Here is an 18,525-nt window from a genome sequence, read left to right as displayed (position 1 = left end):
TCTTCTCTTATTGACTGTTCCCTTCTATATTATGCGTGGGTGAATACCATCATAAAGTTCAGATGTTATTTTTAGTAAAACATACGTATTGTGTCGGGAAAAAGTGGAGTTTGGGGGTCGGCCCGGTCTCTATTTCAATTAATCCCATATATTATGTTGTTCACTTTAAGCGTTTCTCACTTTACGCGGGCCGCCGTGGGTTAAATTAACCGCCTAAAGTGAGGGTTCACTGTACTGGTATTGGTTTGCTCAGATCCCAAGAAGAATCTCCACCCCAAGTTATTACACCTAAAGATTAACCACCTTAATGCTATTTGTGGGGATGAGGTTAGGTTAGGATAGCATTTGGGTGATTAATCTTTAGTGAAATAAACTTGGGTGGATAATCATCAGGTGATCCCACTAGTACAAGGTGCAGTAAACTTGGTGGGGGTGGGGGACCTTTCAGTCTTATACTGTACTGTGTTCTCCTTTTAATTTGTATACATGTTAAAAGTTTTATGAGGTAGGTTTAAAATTTAAAGACCAAAATATTCTTTGCACAGCAAAGTTAGCCACAGATCTGTAATGTGCTGTTAAGGGTCCAGGAATTTGGGGTGTATATTTTAGGGCTGCAGTCCCATACTGTGCCTTAAATTTCCCATTGAAATACATACAATGATTTAACATGATTCAACACCACCCACACCTCCTGTGCTGATAGTGAAGAGAAAAAATTAAACATTAAACTTTGAGATGACTATCACAGATTCATATCATTCTTGACGGCAATCCTTTTTCTCTTTTCTTTAAAAAAAAAAGTAATACTGTACGAGTATTATAACTACCCCGGTAATTAAGATGAAACACTTTCAAATATTCTTGGTAAAGGTGGAGGAGACAGTTACCACCAGAAGTAACTTATAGATCTGAACCAAAATTCCTGGAGATACTATTTGCATGACACTGAAAACGAAAATGGAAGCAAGAATATACAGAACCTATTAGAACCAGACCTAAACTTATCTAACATCCTAACCTGTGGACACTTTCAGCAGAAACCAGAAAGAAGTCGGAGGCCTTTTAAAAGTAGTGTTATAGAAGAATGCTAAGAAAAGGCTACACTGAGAGAAAAAGAAAGGAAGAGGTCCTAAGATTAGCAAGAACTTCAAGAGAAATACTTGAAATGTACAGAAAAAAAATGAGACACTTGGTCATATAATTAGGGATGAGGGAATAATAACAAATATTCATGGGCAAAATTGAGGCTAGAGAGCCAACGGGGACAGGGGAAGGTAGAGACTGGGATGGATGAAATAAATTAATAACTGGGTTACCAGAGAGATAAATAACCTCAGAGGATTGGTAAAAATAGCCCAAGAACATTTAGAGTGGAGGAGTCCTCCACTCTAAATGTTCTTGGGCTGTAGTCGCCAACCCACAGATATGAGGAGAGTACTCTGTATAATTGATCTTTAAATTCTGTCACAACTGCAGTTGAAAATGTATAATTACAAACACAAAGCAATTGCTCAAGCACATTATCAATTACTATGGAAGAAAATTTCAGGGGTTAAAAGGGTATTTGCTCCCGTATTAGCACCGAGTGACAGTCCTGTAACTACTGTATAACCTAAGTTAACATAAATGTGTGTGGATATGTGCTTTCAATTGACTGATTAAATTGCAGTTTAAGACACCAAGACACTTTAAGAAAGTTGCTTTTATTGGTACCAGATATCAAAGTAAGTACTTTCTGCTTAATTTGGCAAAAAGTTCGGGGAACAGAGCCTCCCCAGCCAGGAAATTGGGTAGGGTTTGGTAGGTTTCTTTGGTTGGTTAGGTCAGGTTCTATTAGGTTCTAGTAAATGTAGCCTCTTTTAAAAAACTTACTATAATAATAACATATGTGGAAAAATGAATGAAATCGAACAACTTCTGGTGGTAGTGCTGTTCTCAGAAATACCCAATTATTTTCATCTTCATAATCTCCTAACACAAGCTGACAATACATGACTTTTTTTTTTTTACCTTTATTCTCTTCGCCACTGATCAGCTCGTTAGTCGCTTAGGTGGTTGTCGGTCATGTGTCTGTTACGCACTGTTGGCTAGTACTGGGCATGAACTGGCTCCTGAATATATCTGAACCTGCTCCAGTGTTGGTCAAGTCTTGTCTTGAAAGAGCTCACACTCATTACCGTCACAACACTCTTTGGCAGATGTTCCAAGAGTTCCAAAATTTCACTCTGAAAAGGTTCTCCTTTACAATTTTCTGGACTTACGGCTTCTTCAACCTTGAGCTGTAACCCCTTGTGGGGTGAGCGTCTGCCAGCTTCAAGTATGGACACTCAACTAATTAGTGCCCCTTGAGATATTTATACACCTTAGTTAGGTTGCCCATCTGTAGTATAAGCTAGGCCATTGCAGGTGCTCAAATCTCTCTGGGGGAGTTTCTTATTAGCTATAGCAATAGGGGACTTATAATTGGGCAAGAGTTTTTTTGTCTTAGCCAATGAACAATGCGTGGGTGCGTCGGGAGCAGAGATTTGATTTTTCAGTACCAGAATAACCAGATAAGGCTGAACAGGTGGAAAGAGCTGTGCCGACATTGTGACAGAGATTATTTTACGTTAATTGCAGAGTTTAATCAGAAAAATAGTGGTTGTTTTTTATTATGTGATATTTCGTTAAGATTGGTGGGTAGGGTGGGGGGGGCCTAAAAAACTATTGATTTCCGGCTGAAATGAATATCAAATTCATCCGAAACTCATCAAATAACATTGGAAATTTTTTTTTATCCCAAACAAAGACAGGTACATAGTGAAAAGTGACTTTAGGAAAAGCATAATCAGTGTACAAAACTGTGATATAACTGCAGTTTCAGACAATATGGATCTCGAGTTGAGCAATGTGCTTTTCCGAGTGTTTAGACAATTTTAAGACACTTCTTTTATAACGTGTCCCTCACAAATTACTTAAATATACCGGAATCATCATAGAAGTGTCTTAAATTGTCTAAACAATAGGAAAAACACATTGCTCAACTACTAGGGGTATTGTCCAAAACTGCAGTTTTGCCAAAATTCTCTTAAAAAAATTCTCATAATTACTGAACCACTGACGGTCACCAGCCGTATATTTGCCTTTGCTGCTTTATTAAATTGAAAATTAGTTTCTAGAATTAAAATAAGTACATACCTGCATCTGCTGTTTCCCATACACAGGTAACGTGGTACTGTAGTCGTGTATAAATTATAACTGGTAAAAGTGACAGCTTCGCTACCAGGTAAATTTGTTTGTTTACTAATATTCTGGTTTCTGAGCATGCACAGTTCCTTTACCTTTAGCATATTTTACCCTCTATTAATAAGGCTAAAAACGTGATTTAATGGCCTATATATTATGCTAGACTATTTATAATAATCTAGAATTTATTTAACCTAGTCACACTGTCATATATAAATATATAGACAGCTGTGATAAAAACGCTAATGCATTCAGGAACACCTTTCTTTATTTATCCTCGACATCGGGCTCAAACCCAGGAGGTACGGGAGAGTGGCACGCACACTAGGCTACAGTACTGTATTACTTTTACCTTTATTCTCTTCTCCACTGATCGGCTTGTTAGCCGCTTGGACAATCGGTCACGTCTCTGCTATGCTCTGTTGGCAAGTACTGGACATGAACTGGCTCCTGAATGTACCTGAACCTGCTCCAGTGTTGGTCAAGTCTGGTCCTGTAAGAGCTCACACTCGGTGCCGTCACAACACTGGCAGGTTGTTCCAAGAGTTCACAACTCTCACTCCGATAAAGTTTGCCCTCACAGTTTTCTGGACCTGAGGCTTCTTCAATCTTGAGCTGTGACCCCTTGTGGGGCGAGCGTCCGCCAGCTTCAGGTAAGGACACTCGACTGAGTAGTGCCCCTTTAGATGCTTATACACCTCAGTTCGGTCGCCCCTTGCCCGTCTGTAATATAAGCTAGGCAAGTTCAGGCGCTCCAATCTCTCAGGGTAGCTGAGGTGCCGAAGTGCAGGCACCAGTCTGGTGGCCCTCCTTTGAACATTTTCAACCAATTGACAGTCCCTAACATATCACAAGGACCAGACGGGGTGACAGTACTCCAGATGGGGAAGCACTTCACTCTTAAATCATTATGATATCCGAACGACCTAATAATTTATTTGCCTGATTTACCTTCTTCTCACAATGGCCTGAGAACTTCAGCTCATTGTCAACATACACACATTGGTCCTTCTCACATTCAGTCTCGAATAGTGCAGTTTCTTCATCCTGTTGGGACATATGATATGCCTCCTTACCGTTGGTACGCCCCAGGTGCATCCTCTTACACTTCGTGACATTGAATCTCCGCAGCCATTTCTTTGACCATTCTTGGAGCTCACAAAGATCCTTCTGCAGTTCTTTGCAGTCCGCTTGGTTCTTTATTTCCCGAAATAACTTGGCGTCATCCGCAAACATTTGTATGGAGGAGTGTACAACTTCAGGCGGGCCCGCATGCCTTCCGTGGGGTATCTCTGATAATACAGTCGACCCTCGTTAATTCGGACTAATAGGGGGGGGGGAGGGTGTCCGTTTTAGCCGATTGTCCGAATTAACCGATTTAGGGGGCTAATATCGCATTATATTTCAAATTCATTGTTTTCGTCACGATTTTATCCCACTTTCCACTGTAATACGTACGTAATTTCAGCAAAAATATTACATTTCCGTGAATGTATCATATCAAGCACAGTATGAATAGAATATCATTGTAATATAACAGTATTTTAACCGAAAACTAGTAAAAAAACGAATAACATCTCAAGAACATCGAAAGCTTAGGTAAAGTCTTCTGTTTTTGTCATGTATTTTATCCTATTTTACATTGAAATACACCACGTTTCAGCAGAACTACTATTTATTTCCGAGAATATATTCATTCAGGCACAGTTTAGGTAAAATATACGTGTGGTGTAACAGTTTTTTAACGCGTGCATTGGGGTGGAAGAGAAGTCACCCCATGGCGCCATTTCACCCATAAAATTTTAGCTCTCTTGGTGTAATTCAAGATTATTTTCTTTAAATCAACACTGCACTGCATTATATATTTTCAAAATGACCAATAATTTGCTTGGAAACACAGAAAAAAAGCGTTTAGTTGAAGAGAGTCTCAAGCAAGATGTTACCTCCAGTGAAAACAGAGAGAGACTAACTCCTGTTTGCTGTGTTAAGAGGCTGGATGCCGCGCATTAAACTAGTCACTTTACCTTCAGTTATGTTCAATAATTGTTAAAATGACTAAAAAATTGAATATTAAACTTTTACAATTATTGAAGCGTATAAACTTCTTGATATTTACTAAAATAGTAAGGAATTTAAGCCCTAGAACCGATTAATGTATTGGCAGACTGATACTAAAGATGGTTGCCCGGTCAGTGCAAGCGAAAACATGTTGAGGTCGGTTTGTAAGAACTTCGTTAACCGAATTGAAGATCCTTATGGAAGGCAGTTCGTTAATCGAAATTACGTTAACCGAGGTGTTCGTTAAACGAGGGGGTCACTGTATTATTGTTCAATTTGTAGTTTAGACCAACCACGGCGCTCGAGTTGAGCAATGTGTTTTTCCGATGGTTTAGTCAATTTTAAGACACTCTTCTATGATATTTCCCTCATAAATGACCTAAATCCATCATTTAATTTCATACATTCATACCAATCTCTGCCTTTTTTCTGTACTCCGACCTTTCCATACCTTGAATTACAGTACAGTACAATATGACCAGAATACAGTAATGTATCTTATTTTCTTCATCTTACATATTTCCAATACACTATTTCTTTTGTTACTGAAACCAACTGCTAATAATGTAAGTCCATTCCTTACTAACTTTATGATGGGAGGACCAAAGAGTATTGAAACCCCAAAGAATGGTGGCAATATTGAGTTGACTGCTGCAAGACAAATGTTAAGAGATGACATAGATTACAGTGGTCCCCAACCGTTTGTCAACTCTGGGCCACATTTATCATTGCAAATACAGTATAGTGGAGGGTGCCAAAACTTTGGATCTACATTTAAGTAAAAAATATCTCATTTGTATTGTAGAATTATTTACAGTTTTACTCCTGTTACCAGTTACATACTTTTCACATTTACTCTTGGACAGGAGAGTGTATTTACCCCAGTAAGAAGGCTTGATCTTTCCCTGGGCCCAGTCTGGGGTAAATATACACATCCTGTACACGACAGTTGCATCAAGTTATTGCATATTTTCATTAATTTCACTCTTTAACAACAATCCCAAATATATCAAAATTTTCTCATAAACCCCCGTGGGCTCCATAAAATGGTTCCGTGGGCACCATGGCGCCCACAAACTACAGGTTGGGAACCATTGATATATTAAATCAAGACAAAAGTTAAAAATATACAGAGTATTTTGTGTATGTTCTATGGACAGTAGTGTGAGGAATAGGGTTGCTCATTTTTCCCAATTTTAGAAAATTGTGGGTGGGGGTGTTTTTTCCCATTATTTCGTTACTCCTAAATTCATTGGTGCCAGAATTAATGAAATCCAACATGTTCTAGGGGTCGCGAATCCAAATATAAAAAATGAATTTTTGCGAAAAAACGTCAAAACTCAAGCTTTTTCTCTTATAGATCAGCAATCGCGCTGCTTTTCACTACTTAACCCTAATGGCTGGCTAGAGCAGCTATTCAGCTTTCCATTGACACCTAATTCGATTGCATGCACCTCTTAGTTGACCTTCTAGTTCAGGTCAAAGGCTTTACCTGCGTTAAGGGAACCAGATTCCAAAATATTCATAGTTTTGACTTTTCCATTTATTCGAAAACACATATCAATATTTTGCCGTCACAGTCTTTTCCATGATATATTTCCCTCTTAAAAAAACAAACATCATTGAAATAGGTCAATAACTCTAGGAGGAGATGCAATTTGAAAGTTCAATCCCCCCCCCTCTATTCAACTCTCACAGTTGCATCAGAGCAGACTTGCTGAAGCCACTCATCTGCTTCCTGTGCTTTTCCACAAGTTGCATGACATCCTGCAGCTGCTGCTCATCCTTCGTGACTGAACCAATGAAGTCCTGCATAAGCTTTATTCCCCTTTCGGCCACGTCATTGGTTACCTTCAGGCTTCTGGAGAAATCTTTCAGCTTCATGAACTCTCTGCTTTTCTCCCAGTCTTCCACCGGTGACATCAGCCATGCTGTGCCGCACACATGATGCTCCTTGAAGATCATCCATGAACGTTCATCTATCAGGTCGGAAAGCCGTGTAGTCTGTTGGATGACCAAGTTGTCGTTGGCGTAGTCGTTCGTTTCTTCTAGGCAGCTCAATTTGGTCGCCATCTCCTTTTTCTCTGCCGCACTCAACTTCTCGCTGCACAGCGACAGAACGACGGTCTGTGGCCTTAGATACCACAGGTGGCGGCTCGCGACCGCCAGCGCCGCATCAGCCACCTCACAGTCCACAGCCCTGTAGCGGAGGAGTTCGTGATGCAGTTGCAGGTCATTCACAGGCGCGTCCTCGGCTACTGGTGATTTCAGCCACGCCGGTGTGTACAGCAGAGACACAAAGATCGCCATCCTCTGCAGCTTGACGCACAGGTCACCGCTGAGCTCTAGCTGGTGGCTAAACATGTAGATCTTGAGGTAGTATATGATCTTCGACATCCAGCGAGAGTGGTGACATGCGCCAGGACGCAGAAAGTGCGTGCCTCGCGGAGGATTCACACAGAGGACGAGGAGCGTTAGTTCTGCCGCTTCTCGGTAATCCTCTCCGGCCCATTCTGTGACGGTCAGCAGGTAGCTAATGGTCCTGTGTCGGAGGTGACTGAGCCAGTCGGACTCTGGTAGATTTGCAATGTCCAGCCTGAGATACTGAGAGTGATCTAGTTGACTCCACCTTTTCTTAAGAGTCTGGAAGAGAGGGTCCGTAGGGGCCGATGTTTTGCCGAAGATGTTGCTGGCAGCGGCTCTCACCACCAGTTCCATGACGTGGTGTCTGCACCCAAGCCTCAACAGCTGTTTTTCCAGCAGCGCCTCCAGATGGACAACCGCACCTTGGACTCGCCCTGTGTTGGATGACGTTGTATCAAAGCACAATGCCTTGACGTTTGAAGCGCAGCTCCAGTCCTCGATAGCACGAGCTGTTGCGCGTGCCTGGGTCAGGCCAGTGCCGTCCTTCACTGGCAAGACAGCAAGCAGCTTCCCTTCCTCATGGCCGCGCCCTGAGATGAAGATGGCCTGTCGGTGTTCTTCTTCTCCCACGACGTTCTGAAATAAGAGAAATATAAAAATTCAGACAGATAATGAAGAATTATCAAGGCTGCCTTTTCTCCAAGCTTTTTGTTAATGATTTGATACATTTCTAACAATATATTACAATAGTCTAGGCTTTGATAAAATATTAATGTAGTACCTAAACGTGTTCTCACCTTAACCAGCTTACCATCCCAGTGCACCACTGCATGTGGTGGAGGCGTGAAGGCTTCCCTTTGTGCGGCAGCTACCTGACGACGGTGTGAAGCTCGCGCCCGTCTCGCAGTCTCTCTCGAGATCCGGAACTCAGACAGATCGCCTGGCGGGTTAGCAGAGCGCAGCACTGCTGCGACCACCGAAACTATCTGCGAGCAAAAGCAGGCAAGGGTGTCAGTAGAAAATGTCGACTGTTTAAGTGCTTATCAAATAATTAACAGAAATTTCAAACATTCCAAACACATTTATGGATACACTTACTTCGTTATTGGATATCCAAAGACGGTCAGCAAGTTCCTTTAATGCTGGCTCTTGGACGTGGAAGCTGAACCGTCACATAAGGGTGCTTTGATGTGTACCTGCCAGGTTGTATCGCTGTGTCCTTTTTCTCCATTTCTACTTCCGTTGGGGTGTCAGCCACCACAGAGGTTTGAGGTCTCGAATCACTGCTGCTTGGTTCACAGGCTGCGAACCTTCCCTGTTTCGACCTTTGCTTCTCGACTCGTTCCTCCTGCTTTCTCTTCTTAGCGGCAAAAATCTTATCGTTACCACTCATGAACGCTTTTCTTTCTCCGCGTTGGTCTTGATAGAAGGCGATGTCTTGTTGTTTGTCGGCCGGTGTAAGCAGCCGGTTCTTCTCGATGTCCTCTACGGCGTCCGGTGCTCCGATGTCCCACAACAGGTCAAGTTGAGACTTGAAGTTTTCAACCTTGTCCTTTGCAGCCCTGTCCCGACTTTTTTGTAGACTTCTCCAGTGCTCCCATAACCTTGTCAGCTTCTCCCGGCACCCCCTCTCTGAGATAGTCTTGATGCGAGCTAAATTCCAGAACGTGAGTACGTTTCTCACTGTTTCTTTAAACGTCTCCTGTCTGTCACCAGATTCATTCACTGTGTGAAAGAAGAACTTCAGGACTTGACGCATCGTCGGGAGTTTACTGCCTCTAATTGACGATGCTGGCTGGCCTACTAGATAGATTTCAGTGGCAGAACGGGTAGTGGATGATGTTGGCCTGACAGTCCCCTTAGCATTCTCCCCCGACTGTGACTCACTCTCTTCCATGATTGTATGTATATAAACAGATGAACTCTGTAAGAAAAAAACGTTTTGTAATAAAACAAAATAGGCAAACAAAATAGGGTCACATAAGAGCAATTTAATCACCTGTAGAAAATACAACATAAATAGATAACCATAAATTTACTGCCACACTATATAGCAGATTTGAGTAAATTATAAAATAACACCACAGTACCAACAACACAACACATGTCAAAACACTGCAAAGAAGCGCAGGGTTTTAAAGCTGCCAATGTGAACCTAGTGAATTTATAACTCCATTAATGCAGGTAGGCTACAGCCTTTGACCTGACTTAGAAGGTCAAATAAGAGGTGCATGCAATCGAATTAGGTGTCAATGGAAAGCTGAATAGCTGCTCTAGCCAGCCATTAGGGTTAAGTCGTGAAAAGCAGCGCGATTGCTGATCTATAAGAGAAAAAGCTTGAGTTTTGACGTTTTTTCGCAAAAATTCATTTTTTATATTTGGATTCGCGACCCCTAGAACATGTTGGATTTCATTAATTCTGGCACCAATGAATCCAGGAGTAACAAAATAATGGGAAAAAACACCCCCACCCACAATTTTAAAAAAGTGTAAAAAAATGAGCAACCCTAGTGAGGAAGGATACATATGTATAATATTAACAAAGATAGTGGTAAGTGAATTGAGTTGTATAGGTATAACAGAAATTCAAGTCCTTGTATCTGTTGAAAATGGCTTTAAAATGCAAAAGAGGTGAAATTCATCTTTTTCCTTATGGGACTTTCCTCAGACCTGTTAAAGTTTTATAATTAAACTGCCTCACACCTGTTCAGTTTTCCAATCATATTTCCTCAAACATGTTTAGTTTGATAATTAAGAATTGAAAAAAAAATAAACCTGTATATGTGTTTATATTTATTGAAGTATCATTGCTGTTCAAGATAAACTTCACATTGCAGAACATTAGTGGAATGTCATCATCATCCCTTTCTCTTCTCAAGTATGCACAAGTCCTTCCCTCATCAGTTAACTTAATAATAACATTCAATATCAAAGATTCTATGGGGACTCTCAAGTTCTCACAGTACTAGCATATACTGAGAATAAGTTAGCCATGAACATTGCTCATATATTAAAATTTGTCCCTACTGATGATTCAAAATACAAGAGTAGGTGCAAATTCCCATCCATGAGTAGATAATTAACTCGTAAGTATGGAAATATTGAGTATTGAATAAATTCTATTACTAAGTGACGGTGCCTGTGTGTACAGTAGATCTAGTATGCTTGCAAATAACAGCTGTAAATAGTGATTGAATAATAAACAATGAAGCCACATACAAACAGGAGCTATCGTTTTGAAGCATATGGGGTCTCAAATCTTATAAGAACAATTACATGTGAACTATACTGCATAAATGTCAATAAACACTTGCAAAATTATACAAAAATGACCTGAATCTAGTACAGTATATTTTACCAGCACAAATTTAAAGCATGACAAACTCACAATGACAGGAGTGAATGTAGCACCTCTGGGACACTTGCAAGTTAGTTTTATTAAGTAGAAATCATTATTCTGCAGCAACATAACATATTAAGGCAGGGAGTAGGGAAATAGTCTTAAGTAAGAAAATCCAATGGACTGCACCTTGTGATTGTCACTCCCATATATGATTTTAAGGAAGACGGTTGAATAAGGATACACTGTAGTATGATATAGTAATTGTGTAAAAATGGTAAGAAATAAAATACAAATATTAAGTTTACAGAAAAAAAAATGGATCAACTGTTACTTAGTATATATACATAAGGTAAGTACATACAAAACTGAAACCTAAATAAATAAATTATATATCTTTGTTTTGGTTTCGTTAACCGTCCTTCTCCGAGGAGAAGTGAAGGCAGAAGGAAAACATCACAGCTTTACATTGATTGTGCCTATAAATACTTGTGAAGCATATGTCCTATTGCTACAATCTGGTAGTCTCTCACATCTCAGTTCTGCAGTTCATCTTGATCAATCCAATTTCCAACCAACATCACTAATCTACAGTTCATTGGCTTAAGTCTAACTTTCCACAAGTCAGTGCATCTTTCTAACATTTACTCATTTAATCTCACCAGAAATGAGTCACTCAGGAAAAAGAGAGATTTCAACTATCCAAGGAATTGAAATGGTATCTTTTGGACAAACAGTATATGAATATTGGGCGTCCTCAGTCAAGACGAGTCCAAAGTAGCCTGGCTCGCTGCTGAGGGTCTAGGACTTAAGTATCGCATAAGAAGGTGAGTGAAAATGTGACAACAGTTTCTATGTAAATGCACTACATTTTGGCCACCTCAACTTGTTTAAGCCACCTGGCAAGGAATCATTTTAAGATGAACAAACTTAAGCCAATCAATGTCATATTTTCCATTTACCACACTGAAGACACGGGCATAATCATCAATGCCAATAAATATATTTTTTCCTGACGTTTCAGAGGAAGATTTAGTTAAATTAATTCATTGAGAGAATTAAGCTCATATATATATGAAAGTATAAATATACTCATAAATGCACACTAAACTGACATGGCCCACAGGATAAAATGGATGAACTAGCCATAAGTGCCAAATATCCAAGTAGAATACATGACAACTGATGCTTGTTTAGTGTCCCACATGCAAGGACTTTTGTGTTTACATTATCTTAACTTAAAAATGTTTACAAACACAGTTCAATGACTTTTCTTTCCCTAATTTTATGTACATCAATAAAAATGTTCTTACACCTACTTCATATTTTAAAGCTGTCCACTTCATTAAGTTGCATATCACTAGCAACCACCTATACTGACTCCCACCGAGAAGTTCACTATATGAATCACTAGCATGCCTCTCTCTCTTCTTGAGTTGCGGAGCCATTTTGATATGCGTCATCACAGTTTCTGACTTCTGGTAACTGCTCAAGGAATGCTTCGGCAAGTGTCTGTGATGTTTTTCTGTTCACCGTTTCTCTCGACGGTGAGGGCGTTGACCTGTCGCTTCCAATGGAGGGTATTCTTTCTCTGCTTTCCTCTCTCGCGTAGTCTATGTCTCCGTTTTCTTCCTTTGTGGTAGAGTCGTATTTCTTTGGTGGTGAATCTGAGTCCTCTATGTATAATCTATATTCATCCGTATCCTCAACGTCAGACTCCGGTCCACTCACAATATCCAGTCTCTGCATGCTTACAGTACGCGTCAGTCGGCGATTGATTGCAGTGAGCCGTGCAATCTGAGTAGAACAAAATAACATGAGTACTTGAACATTTTAGTTTGATTTAAAATTTGTTATGATAGTAATTTATGTATAATTAGTAGCAGTTGCTTCTTAATCGTTTGATACATGTAATGCAACACACCAGCCCCAAAAATGGGTATCAACCGAGGAACAATCATACAACAGATGCTTATACATACCTCCTACTGTCCCCATATCAACCAAAAGAGTTCTAATGTGTCCTTATATCTCAGGTATCATTCAAAACTAGCCGTACTCCAGGTGATACACAAATATTAGTTATAAAATCTTTGTTAATGTTTTATTTGTAATAGTTCGTGTAGCATTGGGTAGAAACTAAACTAACTTTACCAAATTTACCAATGGGGAACTAAAACATTAACTGTGTAAATTTGGTGCAAGTTAAATATTTGTAAATGTTAGCGGGTAATTCACTTCCCTAATATAAAACTTCGTTTATTCAGAGCTAAATTTTAATAAGGGTTTAACAGGAAAAAAAAATAGATAACATAACATAATATATTCTCATTTAATTACCTAACCTTACCTCAAATTCCTCATTCATAAAAAACATGACCCTGTGTAATGACAGATAATGTATGTATATAATTAAAAAACTGCCCCAAGTCATTACTGAATGTGGGTTCCATAGTCCTGACAGACCATTTGGTACATTGTGGGTAGAGCGCACTGTGTACCAAGCCTTTGATACGTAAGGAAGCAGCATAACATTGTCAGTTCTCATAATAACAGTCTTATCCTAAACTTGTTCTTGCATAACATTGTCAATTCTCACAATAACAGTCTTATCCTAAACTTGTTCTTATGGTAAAATATCTCAGTATGACCCAACCTTATTATGTTAGTTATCAGGAAACATTAAAGTATTTGCTACTCCATACCTCATTCCTTCGTGGTTAGTTTCTTAATATCTTCCCACAATGTTCCGCTGTTCTTAGCACTTCACTGTTACTATTATATGTATCGAGAGGGAACTTATTGTGGCAAAATTCAGGAAGGGGGAAAAAATAAGAAATATTTAATTGTAAAAGTATATGAACATTTTAAGAAAAGTCTTGTAAGAACAGAGTGTCCGCGTGCAAAGCAAGGGCGAGTGGGTTTTATATTACATTCAAATGGAAGTTTATTATAATATACATATTCTACACTTTAGCTTCATGAAATCATAAGTTTTATATAAAAGAGATCTTAATACTGAAGATCATTAAGCATTATGAAATAAGAGAACACAGAAACCCAAAAATACTGTACACATTTTAACTGCTTGGTTACCCATCATGAGGTACTGTATGGGAAATAGATTTTCAGTTTCATTCTAAAAAGACAACAGTTTCGTGCTACTGATAACTGTCTGAAAATTTTAAGGGCATGCATGGTTGGTGCAAGAGTCCTGTGTAATGTAATATCCATCTACCCAGTAGGCCACAACACAGTGAGGTGGCGACTCTTACAGTAAACATCTCACTAACCACAACGTAGGAAACACACAACAGCTAATTATGGTAGAGATGATGTAAACCTCTGTAGAAACAACAATTCAAAGATGATCTGCATTTATAACTTTCATACACATAAAAAAACTACAGAGAGACGAAGGTTAGTTTTCATTTGAGACATAAAGCAGGCAAGATCATCATGCAAGTCAAACACCAAGATGGTGTTTCTACAACTTATTGGCACGAGTGGGCATGCATAACTATGATGCCAAAGCACTTACGCTGTCCTTACTTCTCTGTCGGCTGCTGGTGCAAATGTGTTAGAAAACCATGGTTAAAAGTGATATTACATACGTGACAAAAACCTAATTAAGTAGAATTAGAAGATTTAGTGGGTGAGGCAGTCACTCAGCTTGGTGTTAGGAAGTAAACAAAGATTTTTTTCTAACTATTTGAAAATTTTGATACCACATGTAAAGTATGAAATAAAAGTAAAATGTGACACCCAGTTCTCTTATGAGTATAATCTATGTTAACCTAAGGATCTGCAGCACATTGTTGTGTGTAATATTTGATGTAGGTCACTTGTGTTGGGTTATATAAAATCCTTAACTTTTTCTCAGTATTCCAAACATTTTGCAAAGGGAGTTGAACAATTACTATACTTCACATCTGAGCTTCAAGATAAGAACTTAATGTCTCATTTAGTAAGAAATATAAAAATTTTGATATTGGAATTCATGCCGTTAGTTTTATGAGATGATCTTAGACAGGGGGAGTCCTGACTGAACTAATGAATCACCATCCTGGTACAGTATATAGTATACTGAGACTAGCCACAAGAACATATAGGATGGGAATTGCAAGCATAAGCACATGGAGGTGAGTTTATTAAGCAGCTCTTCAGAAATAGTACCATGGACAATAAAAAGCAAGTTTGCATGGCATCTATTACTAATGCTATAAAATCAGAAGTTTAGTCCTTCTAGTACACAAGTGAGCTTTTCTTGAAGTGGGGGAGTGGATGTTAAAAATAGTCCTGAAGGTGCAGTAGGTGAGAACAGCCAGATACTTGGGTCACTTTAAATTCAAATTATTAAGAAGAAGCTCGATCTAGTTTCAAATAAAATGAATAAGTTAAGTAAATGATCATAATTGAAGGTATAATATAAACATGTACAGTCACCCAGAAAAGTCCTGTTGTCTCTCCTCCTGCTTCACGAACCCCAAGATTCAGATTCGTGAACCCAAAGCAGTAGGGTGTATTATTCCATCCATAAATGCTTCAGATTCACGAGTCTGAATCCCGGGGTTAATTTTTGAAGAGGAGAGGCAACGGGACTCTTATGGGCGACTGTATGTTTCACCGCATACATAAACAGAGTTAGGATCTAGCTGAGGCCAATGGGGGAATTTGAACATGTCTTGGAACCAATGAGGAGTTACCCAACGTAATGAATCAATCCAAGTTATATTTTCTTAGCGGGGTAAGTCTTGGGTCAACTCCACTTCTGTTAAAATCTCTGAAACACCGACAGTACTTCAAGAATCAGTGATAAAGATACTAGATATTTAAACCTGTCAATAATGTTAAAAAATTAATAAGTATGAGCTTAACTTTAAAGAAATCTGAACAAGAAAACTGAAAAAATATAAAGTTGATCCCATACTGGTGAAAACTTCAAATATTTGGGTGTAATTGGTGTTAATTTTGTTATTTTTGATATATGTTCAAAGTAAGATTAATCATTTGTGGTACAGTATTCAGTTTTTAATATGTGGAGAAGCACTGAAGCCTTTGAGACATTAAGCAAGTGTGAGTTCGTGAGTGAGTGAGAGAGAGAGAGACTTCTGCTGCATAAAGCGTCCAAAAAACGTGACACAGGTGAGAGGTGAGCAAGTGGTTATGGTTCTTGTATTTTGAAGTATTAAAATTATGCACATTATATTCCTTTATGAACTATGCAAATTTTCATCATCTTTTATAACACAAGAACCAAAAGTAGATGGAAATTCTGGGTGCTGAGTGCAGTGATCTAACTCTTCCATTACCTAGACAGTCCAATGAAAGATCTGCAATATTAATGCTGTAAGGGCAGAGGCTCTTACCTATTGTATGACTTAAATTCTCTGACAGTAATATTACAGACTTCGTCAACATTAACACTCAATACACGACGTTCACTCCATTTTGCTTTGTTGATATTCAGTATAAGTTTACCTGCGTGGATAAACTAAAGGAAAATCTAGAAATGGTATCGATTCACGTCCAGGTTTCAATAATGCAAAATGTAGCGAATCATCATCAAAGTATAACCTCATTTTGTTTTGAGTATTTGACAAGTTCTTCTCAGTCAGTAATACACTTTGAGTCCGGTTCTCATAGTGACTGAGAATGTCATGTTGGAATTAGTACGACACACTAGGTATTGACTTAAATCTTACCTCTGACTGAAGCTCAGCCACTTTGTCCTGGAGTCGGGGAACTTGGTCACTGTCACTGCCGCCTACACGTGACACTTCACCTTCCGTCACTAGTTCTTGGTTCTGAAAGGTTTCCATCTTATCATCACCATAAACTAAATGATTCCACACGATTAGATACGGTTTAAGGTATTTACATAAGGCATAATTTATATACCAGGCGATATTGTTGATTATACTACTTTCTACTTATTCATATCCTCAACTTGCAAATGCAGTAAAGTACACAGTCAAATGGTGAATGTAAATGCAGTACAGTACAGTCAAATAGTAAAAAATTCTACAACTTTTTTCATTATTAATCATTTATCATTTAACCACTAACTATCCGGGTTTTTTTGTTACTTTGTTATGAAGTTGATGTCCACACTTGGTAGATTATATATTACTCAGAATACATGAACAAGTGAATACTAATTAACTTACCTTATATTCTAATGAGGAAATCTTCTGAGTAAGTTCGGCTAAACTCTGAGACTTCTCAGCCTCACGAATTCTTGCCAGCATTTTCTCTTCCTTCATCTAAGGGGGAGGAATTTTATTAGAAAAAGCCCATCAGTATTTTTAAGTGATAGCAAGATTCTCTATCAATACTCTAGAAAATACAAAATGATAAATAACATGTCTTCTTAAAAATATGAGGTAGTTATTATTATTTGTAAAACTTTATTTCCCTACAGAAGATGGCCATGTCAAAATAAACTCCCTATTTTCTTTAACACATTGGTCAGCCTTTCCCTTCCATGATGCAAGCTGTAAACTATCATTGGCATTGTAGAATATTTCTTACCCTCAAACAATATATTAGATATTTCAGGAGATTATCAACTCTACAGGGAAAAACACAGGAGTACAAACTTGGCTTTCAAGATCAGTGTATTTTCTCTTGTGATCGCCCAGCTGGGACTGCATGGTGCGGATGTTGGCTTCTGCCGAGTCGAGAGCTTCTTGTAACCTCTTGTTCTCTTCTTCTTGCCGTTTCATCTGATTCGTGGACACCTGCACAGCCGTCTCCAGCTCCATGACCTGTAACGTGAAATATCCTTTATACAGTGTACCCTCTATATTATGGATTTCTCTCTCCATACATCATTACTATACTGTTATATGGAACCCTCAATATAATGTACTTTTCATAGTTATATAGTTTGTTAGATGGAGGTTTCATATGTAAAGGACCCTTGATATAACAGACTTTCCTCTCAGTTAGTAAATCCCTCTCCTATAAGTGGAGTGAATGACCAACAGTGTTGAGTGAGTCAAGCACACCTTGATCACCCAAACAAGTACTTCTTACTCCTTCATGTCTCCGTATTTTGTCTTCTTCAGTTCTGTGTCACATTTACTGCACATTTTGCTGTCTACCATATTATTTGTCACTTCTATGTTCTTTCTTCCTCTTGCATCACAACTCCTTAGTTAACTTAAGAACATCCATAATATTATACTATACTAGCTTAACTATTGCCCAAAACATGTGCATCTTTGCCTTTTACCATTATTCCCTCTCAAAACATTTCTCAATCTACTTATTACTATTTTCCTTCCTATGCTTTGTCATTTACCAGTCACTGATCCATATATGTATTGTTACATCCACTCCCCATTATCTGAAACACTCCATCTCCTCCATTCTATCTGTTTAACTTTGAACTGGCAGCTAAGGATTCCCCACTCTGCCCCTATATGAACATGAAACGTCCACTGATGATGGCTGCCGTCCCTACAGCTAACTTCCACTAATGATGACTGCCAATTAAATGTTAACTAAAAACCTAACATTTACTGCTCTTT

At 38.8% G+C, this 18,525-nt stretch overlaps 2 protein-coding genes across 10 annotated transcripts in view; both read right to left on the bottom strand.

Moving 5' to 3' along the window:
* Window positions 1-851: 851 nt before the first annotated feature.
* On the bottom strand, window positions 852-8,501 carry LOC121856195. The gene is made up of 4 exons (XM_042351540.1): window positions 8,445-8,501; window positions 7,064-8,283; window positions 6,127-6,219; window positions 852-945 (listed from the first exon to the last, which is right to left on the bottom strand). The coding sequence occupies exons 2-4, from the start codon at window positions 7,999-8,001 to the stop codon at window positions 852-854; spliced, it is 1,125 nt and encodes a 374-aa protein (XP_042207474.1). The 5' UTR covers window positions 8,002-8,283; window positions 8,445-8,501.
* A 1,926-nt stretch (window positions 8,502-10,427) lies between these two features.
* Window positions 10,428-18,525, bottom strand: part of LOC121856162 (ecotropic viral integration site 5 ortholog-like) — a 92,395-nt gene continuing 84,297 nt past the window's right edge. For 7 of the 9 annotated variants that reach the window (XM_042351487.1, XM_042351488.1, XM_042351481.1 and 4 more), the window contains 4 exons: window positions 17,590-17,757; window positions 17,158-17,253; window positions 16,693-16,794; window positions 10,428-12,784 (listed from right to left, as the gene is read on the bottom strand). In XM_042351487.1, the coding sequence (XP_042207421.1) occupies window positions 12,398-12,784; window positions 16,693-16,794; window positions 17,158-17,253; window positions 17,590-17,757 (753 nt within the window). In that variant the 3' untranslated portion in view covers window positions 10,428-12,397. Of the gene's footprint in view, window positions 12,785-14,528; window positions 14,554-16,692; window positions 16,795-17,157; window positions 17,254-17,589; window positions 17,758-18,525 lie in introns of all 9 variants that reach the window. The other 2 variants (XM_042351483.1, XM_042351484.1) reach the window with 2 other exon arrangements.

This window comes from Homarus americanus, unplaced genomic scaffold (genome assembly GCF_018991925.1).
Source record: "Homarus americanus isolate GMGI-L3 unplaced genomic scaffold, GMGI_Hamer_2.0 scaffold48016, whole genome shotgun sequence".
Lineage (NCBI taxonomy): Eukaryota > Metazoa > Arthropoda > Malacostraca > Decapoda > Nephropidae > Homarus > Homarus americanus.
This window is presented reverse-complemented; position numbering and strand designations above follow the sequence as displayed.

Bases quoted from the DNA above. Each gene is read 5' to 3' on its own strand.
- LOC121856195 (XM_042351540.1), bottom strand. From the start codon at position 8,001: ATGGAACTGGTGGTGAGAGCCGCTGCCAGCAACATCTTCGGCAAAACA. The intron at 6,220-7,063 runs GCAGCAGCTGCA...TGTCGTGTACAG, and splicing joins GGTTCAGTCACGAAGGATGA to GATGTGTATATTTACCCCAG. The intron at 946-6,126 runs GTATGTAACTGG...TTTCGTTTTCAG, and splicing joins TCCAAGAGTAAATGTGAAAA to TGTCATGCAAATAGTATCTC.